Source organism: Antedon bifida, chromosome 11, assembly GCF_963402885.1.
Source record: "Antedon bifida chromosome 11, ecAntBifi1.1, whole genome shotgun sequence".
NCBI lineage: Eukaryota > Metazoa > Echinodermata > Crinoidea > Comatulida > Antedonidae > Antedon > Antedon bifida.
Genome location: NC_136236.1, coordinates 16,315,906 through 16,335,627, shown reverse-complemented (window position 1 = coordinate 16,335,627; position 19,722 = coordinate 16,315,906). Strand labels below are relative to the sequence as shown.

Below are 19,722 nucleotides of genomic sequence, written 5' to 3'. Positions count from 1 at the left end.
CTACTGTCTGTTAAAAGCACCCCTTACCGGATTACTGGTTGCGAGACTTTCTGCATTATTCTGCCGGATGACGTAATCAACCATTCCACCAACTGCAAGTGCTGGAACAAAACTTAGTGCATCTGCTACTGCTTTGGTCAATGCTGATTCGAGAAAGCCAAAACCGTATATCCGTCTATAGCCTCTGAATATGCTTGGCTTATTCTCTGTCATATTCTGGAAATATGATATGTGATGTATACTGACGTTACTAATTAAAACCTTATCCGAATACGTCCCTACTCGCGAGGATGTTTGTTAATGCCATGCTACTTTAATATTGTTAGGGAAAAGTTTATAAAAATATAGAAATATTAATCATATTGATTAATAATAATGTATTTACCATGTAACCGTCTTTTTCATCGATATCGTAAATTTCATTGTACAACTCCGTAGAGTTTAATCCAGCCGTTAAAGATCTGGGCAGATCTCCAAAGTCATCTGGATTCAATGACTGCTTAGAGCCTAACTTTACTAAATCATTCATCCACCAGAAGAGTAGACCAGATAAGAGATTGGTATGGCCTTGAACAAATTTAACGTCCATTCCTTGTCGTCTCAAGTTGATTGGCGCAATATTTTTAGGTCGTCTACTTGGATAAAACAACTAAAAAAGGCGAGATAAAATATTTTGAAATAATGAAAATTCTTAGAAATAACGAAAATATAATGACATTCCGTTGAAGAGAATGAGTCATGGAAGAATATATTGCGAGAGTGGTAAGGTGTGCAAGAGTAAGGCAGAGAAGAGTGAGGTTATGTAATGTATGCGATGAAAAGCAATCTTTGATGGAAGATTAAAGAGTTGGCAATCTCAATTTTTTTTTAGGAAAGTTATCTAGATGAATATAAATGTCTTACCAGGTTTAGAGTGGTATGGATCTCAATGACTGTCAATATTATAAACAAAATCAGGTTTATCAGGCACATCAGCCATCTCATCGTACTATCAACATTATCTGGATCCTGTTGAATATTCATGAACCGAAGTATCTCTGATGACAATCCCATAACCCAGTACATTAATGGAAGAAACACCATATACCATATGTTCCATGCCTCCATGTGATGATAATAAGCCAACATTGTGATGATTGTCACTAAAGCCAGCATCTGTGGAAGGTATAAATGATGCTCTAGACTGCCAGACTGGTTGCTAACGGCTGTAAGGATTCCTTCCGCCATTGATGTCAGTTGGGTATGGCAGAGCGTCAATCCAATTGTCCATCTTAAGCGATGCCATGGGTACCGAATGATGTATGGGTGGTTGATGCTACGTAGACTAGAGCGAGTGTATAAGAGACTAATCACGAGGAGTGTTAGAGATCCAAATATGGCGGATATAATGAGGTAGTACCCGTCTACAAAGCATGGGTCATTTATGCTGCTAATGTTACCTAAGCCTTCCCAAACCATCAATAGTAAAGATTCATTCTGGCCACAGAACCAATCATCCGAGTCAAACATCTTGTTCAGCAGTCGTGAAAGGCAACTTTAGATATTGATACTGTATTCTACATGAAAGACAGACAGAATGTTAACAATAGACCTATGATTCAAATTTTGGTTTGAAGGTAGTTATGGCATTCAACATAGAATCTTTAACTTCATAAGGGAAAACTCTCAGAGAATACTATTTGACGTAACCCCAGAGGTTCTACCATCAACTTTCACTAATCAAATTAGTGTATATTTCATTAGTCTAAAAGTATGTACTTTTGTGCATAAAACAAAGAAAGAAAAACTATTAAATATGTTGATAAAATACTAACTTACAGAACCTCGAAGATCGTAAAATAATTGGTAACAAAAGCACTTAAGTGTTTCTGTCAATAACTATGAACACCTAATATGGACCCTAAAAATTGTCCCCTGAATAAAGATTGGTAATAGTGTTAAAACATATAGGCCTATTGATTTCACATGAGTCTTCCTTTAATATTCGTGTCCCAAAAGATGGAGTTTGGTTTATTAGGTAGATGTTTATTTACATATTTACCGCTAATCACTAAATATATCTTACCTTTGAATTGCCTTCAGAAGATGCAGAAAATATAATATATATCTCAGTATTTCATTTTCTCTTGAGAGAAATAAGTCCAATGTTCTTGATAGTGTAGTTGTTTATAAAGTATTAAGTTTTTAGCCAATTTTATTAATCTTGGAACTTTTTGGATGTGCTGGTATGTCTTGGTGGTAATCTTGGCGGCCAAAAGGATCAATTTCAGGCTATATACCTTCACTGCTGGTATTGGAAAGGTAACACTATCCTTTACATACAAACTTACAGGTACCTTTTCTCGTGGTTTTTGATAACGACAACGCATATGCACTTTGCAAAATAATTGACTATTTTATCTTCTGATGAAAAGTTAATTCAATAGAAATAGTCTTTTGTTTTGTTTAGATGCATTGTATGTCTTGAATTTATCATAATTATTTTATAGAAAAGCTGTGAAATTTTAAATAGTAAATTGTAGATAGTCTTATTGGCAGAATAATAATAATTATGATTGTGTTGTATGATTTTACCTTGAATCATGAGTTCAATTCTATTATAAAGCTCTGTCTACACTTTCAAACTAATTTGACAAAAAAAGTGTGATGTGCCAAATATGGTAGTGATATGACAGACAGAGCTTTAATCTTTATTCGATTTTTTGTCTTGCATAATTGCACACATGAGTCAGCTAAACCAATATTGTAATACTATAAGTAATATAATATTTAGTGTGTAAAGTGTTTGTATTGTTACTGTAAGTTGAGTAAGTTTTTGTGTATTTATGAAGGATTTTTAGATTTTTCTTGTTGATATTATTTGATATATTTTATTGAAATGCTATATTTATCTTAATGTGCTACTCAGTAAGTTGGTAACACTGGCTTTTAGCCATAGGGATTTTGTTCCCTTTTCTGTTTGTTCCCACTTACTTTGTAGTTGTTTGTTGTTGTTTATGATGTTTTTGGCAATAAAGAATAGGAATGTAAAGAAATAAATGACAGTATTCTCTCTTTGGAATTTTAATCGTACCTATTCCGTCACATAATACACTACCTAATCTACAGTATACACAATCACCATACAATATGCATTGAGAAAAAAAAACAATTAGAGACAAAATAATAGCATTTTCAAATTTTAAATAAATCTTGATTTTGGGTAATTTTTCCTAGTCCTATTGGACGGTTCTGTTGTTTTCTGCCATCCATCAATATGGATGCAAGGGGTGTCCTTTGAGTATTACAAAAATGGTGGCAGGTACTACTGTACGTGTTAACTATTACCCGACATAACCAAAAAAAAAAAAACCTAAATCATCAATAAACATAAAAATAAACCTCAAACAAGTATAGGAAAATAAATGTTGATACCACTAGTACTTAGTTTATCTGTCTTTGGTGTCTTCAATATTAACTATAATCATCATAACATCATCATAATGTCCACTTCCATATCATAATCTCGTTTTCAATCACTTTTATTTATTAACTTTACATATTATACCTTGATTATAACTTGATCTTGAGACATTTGAAGCTGTGCCTGTGTGTCCCTCGATGAGTAAAACATTAAATCGTATTGAGTAGGCAGAATACTTCATGTGGTGGTCAGAATGTGATACTCCAAACCAGCTTTCAATTAATTAAGGTTGACTCATAAACAGATGCGAGAAGTGGGTTCCAATCATGATGGTTTTCACAGAAAAACATTATGTATCATATTTTTTTTATGAATTAATAATTAATTAGATTTTTAATAGTCCTATTTCTATCATTATTCTAGGTAATTTTATAGGTTATATATTATAATAGCTTATAGTAACCTAGTAATAGTTTATTGTCCCAAGGCCTAAATTAATAAAATATATATTTGCCCTGGCCATATCTATTAGGCTATAATAAATGTTCAATTGCATTTTTAAAATATTACACTGTTTGAATCATAATATTAATATTGCACATGTATTTTATATTATTTTCAGATATATGCCTCTTAATAGTGCTGTTCTGTCTTTTGATTGGCTTGCAGTCGAAGCATGGTGAAATTATGGATTAAGAGCGCCTATTTTGTAGGCAATCACAGAATTGAACATTGGCGGCAGTGTCTTTACTTGTTTGACTTGACGAGCGAAGCAAACACAGAGTTCCGTTGAAGCAAACGATCAGGTGAGTCATACTCGATAACTTTACCGTCAGAAAGTACTACGATGACATCAGAGTCTAAGATAGTTGCCACTCGATGCTATAAAAAGAGGGACGAAGAAAATGGTTAGGCTATTTTCTCGGATAAACTTACTTGAAAAAATGTCCCATTTTGTAATATCTGTATATCAAGTCTGTAATTTACCAATGAAAAAGCTAAGGTATACTTACAGCTATTGTTAACACGGTTCTATCCTTAAACACGCGTCGTACGACTTCTTGCAATATAGCATCCTGAAAAATTAGATAGTTACTCAAACATCAGCAAAAATGTAATTCATTTTGTTTAAAATTGTTAATTGCTGTAGTAATATATCTAAAAACTTTAATGTCGTCTGTATATTCGGTTTGAAGTATTTATTACTTACAGTTCTCTGATCGATAGAGGCTGTTGCCTCGTCCATCACCAATACTTTTGTTCTGATCAAGAAAGCTCGGGCGAGACAGAACAATTGCCGTTGACCAACGCTAAAGTTTTCTCCGCCTTCGAATACCGGAGAATCTAAAGAAAATGTCAAAATACACGTTAAAACAAGAGATTACAGATTTGTTTTCGCGGCGTACAGTAATGACATTCACTTATGTATTGCTGTTACTTACCCAGGCCAGTTCCTAACTCTGCAACAATTCGTTTTAACTGTGCAATTTCAAGCGCTTCCCATAATTCTCTGTCCGAGTGAATACCATCTGGATCAAGGTTGAATCTATGTTAATAAAAAAAATAATGAACATTCATTTAATCATGTTGTTATCATTAGTAGAAAACGTTCCACTGATTCCATGTGGCATGGGATCTACCGTAGTTATAATTTCTCCAGAATGATAATCTAAATTCTATACACCAACTTGTCTTAACTTCTTTTTTCCCTTTTTTTTTACTAATGTTTGTTCTATTTTATTAGAGTTACATGTTTAAAGCATGTGTGCACCATTCCATTGTCATATTATTTTTATTGTATTTTTATATGTTTATATTTTGATTAAGGAATAAAAATATCGATGAATGATTGATTGAAATTGAATTGAATAAATAAATTGAATAAAAATGTAATCTTTCTTACCTGATAGTGCCTGAAAACAAGACTGGATCCTGAGGAATGATGGCCAGTCTTTTTCTAAGCGTATTCAGAGGTACATGAGCGATGTCAACGCCATCAATTAAAATTCGTCCTAAAAATGCAAGATGTTAGTAACGGTGAGTTTCTTAGAAATTATTTCAGATTATTGTCAGTGTGAAGTTGGCCTGAATATTGTCCGCTCATCTCATCATCATCTGCCTATACTGTGCAGAACCTCATTTGAGTATAGTCGCACATGGTTGAATTGAATTGACCCAGAGGGCCCAGTTATGATCAGTGGCTGTGATGTACTAGTACACCAGGGTAACCCCTACTTGTCTCGAAAGATGTACTAGGTTGTTTAAAGGGTACATGATCTAGACCTATGGTTTATAGTCCTTTTCCGAGAAGACTCGTTCTACCACCAGAACCATGGATCGAGTGAGCCTCGAACCCTTGCCGATGTTATGGCTACGTAACTACAGTTCCACTGCCTTAACCGCTCGGCCACTCACTCGCTCATAACTTTGCATATAAAGTGGTACAGAAAAAATTCAGGTAATTTGCTAACCTCTGAATGTGTCAATAATTCGGAACAACGCTAGAGTAAGAGAAGATTTTCCACTTCCAGTACGTCCGCATATTCCAACCTTTTAAAAAAATATTGAGTGAAAAATATTTGAGATGTTAAAATGTTTCCAAATGTACATAAATAAGTACTGTAGTACTTAAAATAATCATTTCCTTCAACGTTATAACAATTTGTTATAGATATTTCAATAAAAAAATACCTTTTGTCCTGGTGTAATATCAATAGATACGTTATCTAGGACAGTATCAAGACCAGCAGCATATCGTACGCACGTTGAATCAAAGGTCACATTACCATAATGCGGCCAATAAGATGGTGGGTCCAGAGTACCTGCAAGTGTATGCAATGACGTCAATTATGCAAATTAATTATATCAATGATATAATATGTAAATTAGATGGATTTAAAACTTGCATTTTTAAAGCAAAGTGTGCATGTAATAAAAAATGTTATCATACATCAAAATTAAATTTTAAAATTAGTATTTACCATCAAGCGGCTCTGTAGTAAGTACAGTCCACTGGTAACTACGCTCAATCGCATTCATCGTAGTTTCAACCTCTGCCATTCTTTGAACAATAATACTCAAAATATTTGACATCTGAAAAATAAATGTGATGTGTCCTCGTCATGTAAAAGTTTTCAAAAAAATATTTTCATTAATTAATTAATGTTTATTTGAACTACTGAACAATAAGTTCTAGTACAATTGCAAGCTTTTTGATTTAATATTATGCACTGAAGAAAACCAACTCATCATTGGAATATCTGCTTGCCCTCATGAGTATTGAATCTATTTAGTACCAGTAAATACTAAACTATTTGTCTTTTTTGATTACAAAATTTAATTAGGGCATTGTATAATATACATTATTATTTAAAATGAAATTAGCATTTTCAGAAAATGTTTAATATGATAATTAATACTGTATAGTAAATGGAATCCAAATTTAGGATCGAGAAAAACAAATTGATGCTTAGGCCTACCAGTATAGCATAGGTAATTGCAAGTCCTACTGAGCTAGAATCAATACTGCCAAAAGCTGCTGGTATCAGGGTTGCTAGCCCTGAGCAAAGAATAATCAACGAGCCAATAAGAGACTGTGGAGAAGGAAAAGTTAAAATGTTATTTGAGAGCTTAGAACATTGTGTACCTTTAATAGTAGTGTCCCCTGAATAGATGGGTTGTGTTAAAACAAATATTTCCCTTCATTCTTTTCACAGGAAAGTGTCCCTTTTTCATAGGGATCTACTGAAAGGAATGGGTTCTATGATACATATATTCAACATTATTATTATATTTTTTTTCTTTTTACCCCAATTATTTATTAAAAATGTTTCAAAGAACATTTTTTACGGCATAACTTACCAGTCGGACAGACAACCACAATGTTAGAAATTGCTGGAATAGGAGAACCACAGAGTTGTGGTCGATCTTGTTAACGAGTGTTTGGAAAAATGGAATCTGCTGTCTAGATAGATAAATTAAATGACATTTAAATGTATGAATGTTCAATTTGGGAAATGGTTTATAATTATATAATATAGTTAAATGTAAAAGCGTTCCTAAAGCTATTTACACTTTTAAAAGTATAAATAGATAGGATCTTGCTAGCTGTTTTACAATACATACTGGTATGTGTGTGGCATGTACAGTACAATGTTTGAAAAATACAATTGGAACTTACTGAAAAGCTCTAACAGATGTTAGACCATTAATCGTTTCGCCAAAGTATGAGTACACAGGAGATCGTGTTACTGCTTCAATTCTCTTAGAATCTCTGAAATAGAAATGCAAACAATGAGTTGATTATTTTTTATCGTTTTAATAATTGTCGGTCCAAGATGGGAATAAATGGCACAAAATAGAAGGACGATGAAGCATAGTGAGGAGATACTTGTTTTGTATAGTTGTTTGTCTGCATTTGTTTGCAAGATAACGCTCACGATAAGGTTAACAGTTTCGTTTATTGTCCTTATTTTTTTTTTAATAGTTACGTATCAACAGTTTTAAAATTTTATACAACTCCCTACTTTTATATAAAAAAAAATGAGTATATTGATGATGTCACAAAAGCTGATTAAAAATTTGTTTACACAATAAATAACGCACACTTTGTCAGTCACTGAATTTCGCAAAGTATGTAGCTCGGTTTTTGACAATTTATTTTATTTATTTCATTCCAACCCAACAGCGAATCATTGCTACTAACAGGCTGGTTAGAATCTTAATATAAAAAAAACTATTTTTAAATATAAAAAATGAATTCATTATTATTTTATTGAAGTATTGTATCTTCATAATTAAAAAATAAATAACAAGTCTCCTAACAAGGAGGAACAGTATTTCAACTCCATCATGGGGTCATTCTCAAGTTCAATTGAACATTAAAGCAAATTAAAGGTCAAAGTATCTTCAGTTTCTTAAACATTGTATGTTAATTCTTATATATTTACCTTGATGATGACAGGTAGTATTTGAGTAGGAAATAGTATAACACAGCAATTGGTACAACTGCTAAAAGAAAATACCAGGACACGATTGAGTTCACAATCAATCCACCAACCACAATCAATCCAGTACGAAGCAAGAAAGGGATTAAGATCAACATTTGCTGAAAGAAAAAAAATCATCTTTATTGCGTCATGTTAATTTAATGTGTGCATACGTGGCATTGAGACGTGCTCTCATTTAAACACTAAGAATCAAATGTAAACGGAATCACAAAAACGCCTTTGTATTTACCTGGTCTAATACTTGCACATCTGAGGAAAACCGATTTAGAATTCTTCCACCCGGAGTTGTATCGAAAAACCTATTAAAATAAATAATTTCATTTGTTTTTATCGAGTATGTATGTGTTGCCCACACCTGTGCGCAATTCAGCCCAGTAAGCTGCAAGTCACAGGCTATTCCCCCATTTACATTTACAAAGAATTACTTATTGATGATGCGTCATCTACAGATGTAGAATAAGACAGTAGAAACTCTATTAAGGGGACATCTGTGAGACAAAATGGCCCCCTTATACTGGTGTGTCGCCTTAGAGATATAACAAAATGGCCCCTTTATAGGGGTGTCACCTTAAAGGGACATAAAAAAATGGCCCCTTTATAGAAGTGTCGCCTTAATACGGTTGACCTTAATATTAAATGATGTTTCATGGAAAAGGTTCATCTTAATAGAGGTTTCTCGGGTGAATAGAGGTGTCCCCTGAATAGAGGAGGACCAAAAGGGGTTCTGCTCTATAAGATTACCTCATAAATGCATGTAATATTGATTTAAGCATCTTTCTATGGATTTTATTGGCTGCTGAGAGTAATCCGTTCATTATTAGAATTGTTGATACAAACGTCATCGTTGTGGACCCTAGTATAAAGCCGGCGTATCCACTAAGGAAGTTGTTCAAATCAGAGTCCATTTGTTCCTGAAACGTAATTTAAATATGTTTGATAATGTCATACAAGATTGAACAAGGAATTTCTTAAGTTAGGACCAAACGTGAAAACATCAGGCACAGACGCCATATTAGTGGAAGCATTGTCAAGGTAATCGTACAGTAATAAACTAGGCCTTCTAGTAAAATTTTACCTGGGTTGCATTGTTGTAATTTGACGTGGTATCGGTGTAGAGCGACAGCCAGAAGTTACTTGTTACGGATAGTGATACTTCAATTATGAACGAAAGCGAACTTATAGTTGCTAGGAGGTACCCCACCATACGAACGTAGAAGAGGTAAAGGCCGTATCTTACTGCACCCTTGTCTCGATCCTCTTGAGAAATCAAACCACTCCTTGAGGTATCAACAAGATCAAGCATGCTGAACTCATCTAAGGGGAGAAAAGAGAAAAATTAAATGGTACAACAGGAAATCTAACTATTGCAGCTGCAGTGGCAGCTCCTTTGCTGCAGTGGCAACTTCTTTGCTGCAGTGGTAGCTTATTTTCTGCATTGAGAGATCCTTTGCTGCAGTGGCAACTCCTTTTCTGCAGTGGCAGTTACTTTGCTGCAGTGGCAGCTCCAACATTTTAGTATTCCCTACCAATTAAAATCCGACAGTGTGTAACTTTGAACTAACCCAAGACCCAGCTGGAGACTTCTATTTAGTACCCTAGAGATGAGCAAAACTAAAAATGTAATTGTCCAATACAATCGTTGGATACAACCCTACATACCCTTTGACCTTGAAGAGGAACTGGCTTCTGCCATCTGCTTGTTCTTTGACTGTGTCAACTGGATCTTCAGCTTCCGTCGTTCCTGTTTCGTCTTGCTGTCTTCATCGTCTTCCGTTTCTGTCTCGCTAATTTCTTTCATGGTTTTCTTCCAGTTCTCATACAACATTTTATCCTGACTGGCAACTTCTTCAAATGTACCTTGTAGTTGGATTCGTCCATTTTTCATGACAATAATCTATAGGAAAAATTGATTATTAAATTTTTAAAAAGGTAAAGCATAAATGATTGAATGCATTTTCAATTATTATTGTTGAAAGTTGAATCTGCATTGGATTATCTGTACTGTATCTCCATTATTTTATGACATCTGTTCAGACAAATGCTGGAATACAGTTTTCACATATGTATCCCATGTTGTGCCTGTACTATATATTATTATGCCTATGGTAGAGTCATCTCATCTGATATTTGCCTATGATAACTGGATATTAAAACACAGAGCAACCATCAGAGCATCGTGAGTAAAGATTTAAGAGAGTTCTTACCTGGTCAGCAAATGGTAGATATTGAAGTTGATGTGTAACTAGAATCACAGTCCGTTTGTTCCCCAGCAACCACCTTTTGATGCCATTTTCAAAGACTTGTGCTCCAACATGGACATCAAGAGCTGACATAGGATCGTCCTAAAATAGAGTTACACATTTAATTCATATGGAAGAACTCGAAAGAAAGAGGGCATGGATGGATGGATTTTATAATTGTTTGATAGTACAATATAAAGTTTTCATTGTAAAATTTCTGTTCCACTGATAACACACTTACCAGAATAACGACGTCATTGCTGCTGTACATCGTCCTAGCCACGCTGATCCTTTGTCGCTGACCCCCACTGAGGTTAATCCCCTTCTCACCAATCTCCGTCATATCACCCGCGGGTAGGATTTGAATGTCCGGTAGTAGAGAACATGAAGAAATTACTTGTTGGTATCTGTAATTTTTTTTTTAAAGGAATTCAGATAGGATAGAATAGATCAATCATAGGGTAGCATTTATTAGTCTTTTTACTTAAGTCAAACTAAGAAGTGCTTAAGTGAAAACTGAGCCATTATTTGCCAAACCAGTTTCTTGGAATGGCATGGAAGAAGTGTATCCAAAAATAATAAATAATACAAGATTCTATATTGGTCCATCACTGAACTTAAGGGGTGGGGAAACCTGCATTATTTTTATGGAAATATAAACCTTACCTTGATAAATCATATTCATTGTTGAATACTATGTTGTCTCGGACTGTCGCATTTCTAAGCCAAGCTGACTGTGTTCCATAAGAAATGCTACTATGAGGTCTGAAAATGATTGAAAAAAAAACACATTTTAATATTTTCTTCTTTTAAAAAATTTCTACAATACCCTACATTGTTACTATTTATTTGGGTTTTTGTTTAATTTTCATATACTTATTTATATATTATGTTTGCTTTCACTCGCATTTCTTTTTTCAAATTTAGCTTTATAATACACTACATTCTTTACTGTGTACTTTTATATTATGTTTCATTTTAATTTGTGTTTTATTTTTTTATTTATGTTTACTTACGTGTTCCATGTGACACTTCCCTGAGAAGTGAACATCTCGCCCATCATAGCGGACAACAGTGACGATTTACCACTGCCCACTTGACCAACAATAATGGTCAAACGATCTATAAAAGAAAACATACAAATTAGATAGCGAGTACGTGAGTTTAATGTTAAAATAAAAATCAATATTGTAGACGATTCAATCGTATGGAGCTGACAACATTCAATGACATAAGGACCAACGCATTGTTAGTTGACCTACAAACCATGTCAATTGAAATAAAAAAAATAAAAAACCACCACCATTCAGACTTATTTTCCCGGGTAAGTTGGTTTATGGGTATAGTTTAGTGGATATCAAACGTATATTTTGTTAACTTACTTTTGGGAATTTCCAGATTGATGTCCTTGAGTGTATGCTCGATCGAGTCGTTATCCCAGACGAAATAGCCATTGGAAACCTAGAAAAGTATGAATTTAAATAATTAGCAGGGCGCGTGGTGTTGAATAACAAAAATAGCACGGGTGTTAGTAAACACTCCATAAGGCCAATTATAATGATTGAAGCGTTGTTCCCACTATAAACGCGCAACACAAGGACGTAACGGTACGTAAGTGTTTGACCAATCACAAGCGATGGATTATGCTAACTGTCGCTTGTCACTTTGATCAACTCGCTTGCGTTGCGTCTACGTCTTTGCATTTCGTCTCTAGTGGGAACCGAGCTTTAGTATTCATTTATGCTTGGTTCCCAGTAGAAACTCAACGCAAGGACGTAGACGCAACACAATCAAATGTAGGTACGACACGCCATGTGTGCCAAAATAATATTAGGCCTAAGTACCTTCACCACGATGTCATCTGGTATGAACGGTAACGGCTTTGAATACGTGTTTGCTACGATTTTCTTGCTGAAGGTTCCATAACGATTGTCTTTACTTGGTTTGCCAAAGGACGTGTACTCTTTATCAGAGACTATCAAGCAGTCAATCGGATCTAAGCAGTTCTGAAAAATAAAATTGTGAACAACCAACTTAAAATAAAACTAAATTTCTAACTTTATGAAATATAACAATAAAGTATATCGCAAATCATCAACAAAAAAGAGAGAAAAAAGAAGGAAAAATATCGCTAATCGGTGCTCCTCAAATAACCATACATATTTTGAAAATGTTAGGACAAAGCACATCTTGTTACAACTGTATTATGCCCCTATCGGAATATTTTAGTTTAGGTCATTGTCACGTGAACCTAATCACACGTATCACTATATTATGGATTTTGACTTCTATAAAATTATACAAATTATGGTACTTGCCTAGATACACTAAAAAATCAATTAAGATAACATTCTTACACTTTCGTTTAATAGAACTTCATTTTTCACCATTGTTGAAAAACTGTCAACGTTAGTGCGACCAATATCAGTTTTGTCTATCTCTGAAGATTTCAGAAAGTCTTCTATACGTTTAATGCTGACGAACCCGCTGACAACTTGGTTGACAGTGGGCTGTAGAAGTAAGAGAGGGGCACTCAGGTTCTGGATGAGCGGGATGGCAGTGAATGCAATTTCTGCTGTCAAGATCTCATCTTCGACCAAGGTGTAGAAGACAAAACTCTGTAATATGAAACAAATTATGATTAATTATTCCCACGCCGTGTCGTAATTCGCAGGGTCTTTTTAGACGTTGTTTCATGTCTACTATCTTCATTTGTCGTTGTCGATCCCGAACGTAATGCATTGTCGGCATGTTAAATTGTGACCATTTTAAAACCATAATATTAACTACAAAAATAAACTCTTCTTACCAATAGGGCAATAAAGGCAGGCGATCCAATCCCCAAAGGCACTGAAAGAAAAAGCAGAAATGCCTCGTTATACAAATAGCCTTATGTTTACATTTACTGCGTAATGTGGCTCCGATTTGTAGGTACATTACTGCTTCGATTGGGATTTAAAGCTATGGCAAAAGAAAGTTACAAGGAAGTTCTGACAGTATCATATCGTCATGCGGTTGGCTTGTTAGGCCTGCGTCGGCTTATCTCTATTGGTCAAAGGACACTTAAGGGATGGGTATTCCCCTCCCCGTCTTTGTTTTCAAAATGGAAGAAAGAAGAAAATTATAAAACTTACTAATTATAGAAGCGATGGTTGCTTGTTTCCTTAGCAGATATATCTGAAGATCTCGGCTTTTGCTTATGAGCGTGTAGAACAAGTCTTCCCAGCCAAGCAGTTTGACTAGTTTCATCCCCTGTACAACCTCGTTAATCGACTTCAGGCGATCGTCAGATCGAACCTTAGAAAAGAATAGAAATTGAAACGTTTTTAGCATAAGTATACCATCAGCTATCGCTTGTGATTGGTCAATTGCGTTGCGGCTTCCGTCTTTGCGGTGCTTCCTAGTGGAAACTACGCTAAGGAACAACTTTATGAAGCTACTTACCATCGACATTTTTTGGAAGTGTACGCTATATCTTGCTAGCGAAACTTGACAAGGAAATATTAGAATCATCAATGATGCGCCGATAAGAGCAGATATGCCCATTTCAAGGTACAGAAAAATCAAAGCAAGGATGACCTATATTACAATAAAAGTATTCAAAATAAATTCAGTAAACGAAATTCCAATCACAAATCTGTTAATACTGAAGCTAACATTCGCATGCATCCGTTAGTCTTGGGGTGGAGATAATATGAGTATACTTTTAAGTGTTTGAGTATGATGGGTGCTCATATCAACTATGTTTTATAGTTTAAACTTTGACCCACCTGGTATGGAATTGACCACACATTATGTATATACGTCATCATTCTTTGCACACCGTCGGTATCAACGAACACCCTGTTAGCAATATCTCCCATCCCCGCTGACTCATCGGCGGATGCCGCCGTCGATAGGCGAAGAGATTTATCGTAGATAATCGACTGAAAAAAAAAATATTGTTATAAAGTGTAAGTTGTCATAAATAGTATCCTGCTGACGTGCAATAGTCAGTTAGATACTATTTTTTGACAGCGGGTGAAATAATAGTAAGAAGTTTTAGTAAGAAGGCGGTTTGCGGTGCAGACTTTTTCATAATGTTCTTAATTATTCCTTTACGAGCGCACACATTTTGATATTTTTTCCTGCTCAAGTATACGTATGACACGCCGTATGTGCCACAATATATAGGTCTATAAGTTTAATCAATAATAAGCCGAATCTAGTGATGTGTGATTCCTGAAACGGTCAATTTTACTTCTTTTCACACGGTTTACCGCAACTAACTAGTTCTTCGCCAGTCTAAAAATATCAATTATGAACGACCTACCTGGAGTGCTCCTTTAAGCTCGATGTTTTGTCTCCACAATATGTAGTTTGAATATTGAAGAAATATACCTTTTAGAATGATAGCTATCGTTGACAACGCCAAAAGGACAAATCCGTTTGAGAAGTAATCACTTATTGATATGAATTCAATCTGCGAAAATGTATTCAAAAATATTATTTAGATTATCATAAATGTATCTTTAAGCGAGGGCCTGCTATTTAATATTTTGGCCCATATTGAAGATGATACGGATAATTCGAGATTTTAATCAGCATTTGTGACGTCACCAATATATCAATTTTCCTGAAAATTTATAGGCGTGGCCTGTGTTTAAATAGATAATACTAAAAGAGAAATTCAGGACAATAACGTTATCGTAGAAACATACGTAGGCTTCCTACATACAACGTAGGCCTATAAAGTAGTTGTATTTGCGATGTTTTTAAGACCGTAAAGGGGGAGGGGGTGGCAGCAGTGGAAGTAATGGTAGTAGGCCTACTAGTATAATAGCCTAGCTTGTGAGGATTTGTTTACGTTGTGTCGAATCGCCCTCCCTCCCCATATAAACTACGGACTTGGTGTTTGTACTGTGGGTGTTTCTGCTAATAGAAAATGTACGTGATTCAAATTGATAAGAAATATTCACAATCATTGACGTTGTTGTCGTATTTAAATAAATATGTATAGGGCCTAGCCGTTTCAATAATAGCTTAAAGTAGGTAAGTTACCACCAGTTAATTTGACTGTATAAATATGTTATTGAAATGATACTGGTATACAGTAGCTTAAACAATCTGGACCTATGACATCAGCATTTAAGCGTTTAGTAAAGCAATCCTGAGGTAGGTCTAGTATGCACTATATAAATATACATGATTAATTTAGGCCCAACGATAATTATTTTTTACGAATAATTTGACAAAAGCATTGAAATTGGTTAAAAAATTAGTTTCTGTAATTAGAAACCAATTCCTTTGAGTATACGATGATCTAAGTAGATATACTGGTTTTGATAATAATAATAAGTATTGTATGTATAAATTGCGAAATTCTGCTAATTTCCAATAAAAACCCGCATAATTTTAATTAAAATAAGTTCTTACCGTACCGGTTATCATTCAATTTAATTACATTTTTAATTAAGAAGTATTATGTTTTTTCATCTTTTTGTTTGAAAGATTTAATTTAGGCACATGCCCAAGGATTACCAATAGTATATTATTCACATTAGTGGACCTAAAGTTTATAGTCTTTATCAGAGAAGACTTGTTTCCCTTACCAGAACATAGGAGGAGCGAGTCGGCATCGAACCGTACCCATGCCGATAATTATTATTGGTTCTTTAGGTATGGTAAACGGCGGCCTTTCATACCTGCTCGGCCATTGTTATATTGATTAACTTACGTGTTCTTCATTTTGTTGATGCATTGTATTGACGTAGTTGACCATCCCTCCGACAGATAGTGCGGGTATAAATCCGCATGCGTCCGACAATGCCTTTGCAATGGCCGATGCCATGAACTCAGATCCGTATATTTTCCTGTACGCTCTTTTTATACTAGGCTCCGAGAGTTCTCCCTAAATACAAATATTAAATTGACAAAAATATGTTTTACTATAATTGTTATATATCTTAATTTTATATACTGTTAAAATTAGGCCGCCCATGTGCGGCAACGAAGCTACTCCATATCTGTGTTTCTTTTTATTATATTCGTGCAATAGTACAAATAAATTAATTCGTTCTATTTCACTCGGCATAGTTACTGTACCTTGTCATGCTCCGCATACAGATTCTCGTAAAACCGGATCGCGTTTGGTCCAGCCGTCATGGTTCTGGGAAGGTAGCCAAAGTCTTCGGGGCTCAAATGTGTGTTTGCGCCTAGCTTAACAAAGTCATTCAACCACCAGAACATGATGCCAGACAGGAGGTTAGTGTGTCCCTGAAGGAACTTTACATTCTTCCCTTCCCTCTCAAGATCTATAGGTATTTCATCTCTTAATGATCCGACACTGCAACACATCTGTAAAAGAATTTCGACAAGAATAAACTATTGTTAAAAAGGTAAACAATTTGGCACACATGACGTGTCATATTATTTACGACTAAACATCAAAGGAATACAAATAACATTTAGACATTTTTATACACAATAACTGGAGACTTGGCTACGGCAAGAAGGAATCTTTCAAACTTCTGTTTGTAAACTCCAGTGTATACTTAAGCTTAGGTTCAAACTATAGGACGTAACGCAAGGAGTTAAGCGCAACGCAAGTAGTTTGACCAATCACAAGGGATGAATTTATTGAAATCGCTTGCCATTGGTTAACTCACATGCGTTGTCATTACGCCTTTGCGTTGCGTCCTAGTGGGAACCAATGATTAGGTTTAAAAACATTGGCGCATTCAAAGTTTTCGAAGAGCAAATTTTGTTCAATAACTTGGCTTTGATGATGTTTTTAAGAGAGGGGGAAATATTTAAAAACAGGTTGAACTTACCAAATCAAGAGTCGTGATAATTTCTATAACGACTAGAAGGCCATAAAATGACACGTTAACAACCGAGATAAGCCATCGCATTGACGTTTGATCGGCGTTAGGATCATGCTGAATATTTGTCAGACGAAGAACTTCGGACACGAACGCAAGCATCCAGTATAGTAGCGGAAGAAACACCATTGGCCATACGTTCCATACCTCCATATGATGGTAGTAACACAACATTAATAAAACAGTTATAAATGCTATCGTTTGAGGTAGATATAGATGTGCTTCGTTCGTCATATCAGACCGGTAGTCTAAAGCTGTTAGAATACCTTCTCCTATAGACGCGAATTGACTGAAACAAAGAGAAGCGCCCAGGAGCCATCTTGCGCAGTGGAACGGGTATCGTACAATGTACGATCGGTTGAATTGTCCTAAGCTTGTACAGCAGTAGGCTATGAGTAATATCAAGAGGACTGAGATAGCAAATACGACTGCCACCAGAAGGTAGAATCCATCTACGAAGCAAATGTCGTTAACTATGGACCCATTAAGTGTCCACTGATAGGCCGTCAGCTGAGACGTGAAGTTCGACTGGCAGAAGATACTGTGTGGAAACATCGTGAAGTGATGCTGTCCAGATAAACTTTAATATGAAAGAAAAAATTAGGCTTATATCATTATTTTGCAAGTTGCATAAATCTCTGTCTACACTATCAACCTAGTTTGAGAAAAAATGCGTCACATCACATTTTTTGTTACATAAAGTTTGATAGCTTAATACAAAAATGGCATGAAGAACGATACGAAAAATATATCTATTTACAGTATATAAACATTTACAGGTACGTATTAGAAGAAATTCTAAACCACTGGGTGATTATGATATTAATTAATTAATTTTGAAACAACAAAGATGAGGTTATCTCTGAGTGAGGAAAAGCCCCTCCCCAAATTGATTCGAACTCTGAAACTTCTGCTTGATATGCAGATGTCCTAAAACCATTAGACCACTCGGCCAAAATAATATATAACTATACTTAGGCGAATTTATATAAAGACACTTATGGTATTCTCCCTCTGATGACGATTACTAAATATTATATATATGTATATAATATATATAATTATATATTATGCATATATTTAATCAATTAATTTTAAAAAGAAAATTATAATACCTTTAATAAAATATATTTCGGTCAAGATGCTTCTTCTATGAGTGTATACATTGGAATCGGTGCCAACAACTTGTAGCCGAATTCACACTGAAATATGCATGTACACAAGAGTGTATATGATTAAAGGAAAGTGCGGGTCCATTCTGAGGCCTATTGTAGATTGTGCTTAATATTCTATTGTTATGCAACAGCGAAATATGTTTACATAGGAAGCTATTTGATTTAATTAGCACCCTTTGAATATGTTGCGAGTTCTTTTTTTTAAAATAGTTTGAACTGCAAAATGCGTATAGCCTTTTATTCCGTTTACACGTCACCAAAACTACGATTGCATTTAAAAGAGAATTAGAAAAGAAAGAAACAAAATAAAATTCATTTGTTTTTATAGAATTGTTTTACAGAAAAGTAAAATCAAATTCAGCTTTGATTAGGCCTATAAACGAAAAGGTTTTTGCCAACTTTCGTGAAGATCATGGATGTATTTTATAGGAGCCTACCATCAAAATGTTACACTAGGCCTAGGCCTAGTACACTTTACAGAAACTAGACCTAATGATATGATAATAGTACCATAGTGTAGGCCTAATTCGTAAACAGTAGGTCTACTTACAATACTAAAATGTTAAATAAATGTTTACCTCTCTGACGGCGAAACAGTTCTTTTTTTCTTATATGAACGTCGCCTGAGATCCTATATCCGCACGCACTAAAAATGAATGATGGTCTTTGAATCTGAATTTCTCCCTAAAACTGTTTTGCGTAATTTATTTTAAGCTACCCTTATTATCTTTACATTCATTCAGTATTTGTTATTCCAAGGAATAAATTAATTAAACACAGTGCGCTACCAGTAGAACTATTTAACCTTTCACATAGATACCGGTAAGGACGACGTCATTAGAGGGGGGAAATTTATGACCGATTGTGTGGGGGTGGATGGGGTTGTTATATAATTAAACTATGATATAGGCCTAGTCTTTTTAAACCACCCTAGTGGCGTATCGTATTTGTGTAGACCCCATGGATCCAATTTAGGCGTTCATAATAGCAGAAATGGTGCACTGCTCTGGATCTCTCTATGTCACTTTTGTG

General features: G+C 34.9%; 3 protein-coding genes across 3 annotated transcripts in view; 1 reads left to right on the top strand and 2 right to left on the bottom strand.

Moving 5' to 3' along the window:
* LOC144855230 (ATP-binding cassette sub-family C member 9-like) lies at window positions 1-2,153 on the bottom strand. Its single transcript, XM_078713037.1, has 4 exons — window positions 2,066-2,153; window positions 904-1,556; window positions 386-649; window positions 1-216 (listed from the first exon to the last, which is right to left on the bottom strand). The coding sequence occupies exons 2-4, from the start codon at window positions 1,507-1,509 to the stop codon at window positions 1-3; spliced, it is 1,086 nt and encodes a 361-aa protein (XP_078569163.1). The 5' UTR covers window positions 1,510-1,556; window positions 2,066-2,153.
* LOC144856315 (ATP-binding cassette sub-family C member 9-like) overlaps window positions 1-19,722 on the top strand; it is a 259,349-nt gene that overhangs the window by 37,782 nt on the left and 201,845 nt on the right. The gene's annotated exons all lie outside the window — the stretch shown is intronic.
* Window positions 3,055-17,925, bottom strand: LOC144855229 (ATP-binding cassette sub-family C member 9-like). Its single transcript, XM_078713036.1, has 31 exons — window positions 17,465-17,925; window positions 16,737-16,988; window positions 16,369-16,542; window positions 14,965-15,114; window positions 14,423-14,584; window positions 14,097-14,231; window positions 13,787-13,949; window positions 13,462-13,502; window positions 13,010-13,270; window positions 12,497-12,658; window positions 12,035-12,113; window positions 11,669-11,774; window positions 11,319-11,417; window positions 10,894-11,059; window positions 10,617-10,754; window positions 10,072-10,306; window positions 9,488-9,726; window positions 9,154-9,323; window positions 8,642-8,711; window positions 8,353-8,510; window positions 7,584-7,676; window positions 7,265-7,367; window positions 6,883-6,996; window positions 6,385-6,496; window positions 6,095-6,225; window positions 5,875-5,953; window positions 5,307-5,415; window positions 4,846-4,949; window positions 4,614-4,747; window positions 4,417-4,479; window positions 3,055-4,285 (listed from the first exon to the last, which is right to left on the bottom strand). The coding sequence occupies exons 1-31, from the start codon at window positions 17,747-17,749 to the stop codon at window positions 4,151-4,153; spliced, it is 4,422 nt and encodes a 1,473-aa protein (XP_078569162.1). The 5' UTR covers window positions 17,750-17,925; the 3' UTR covers window positions 3,055-4,150.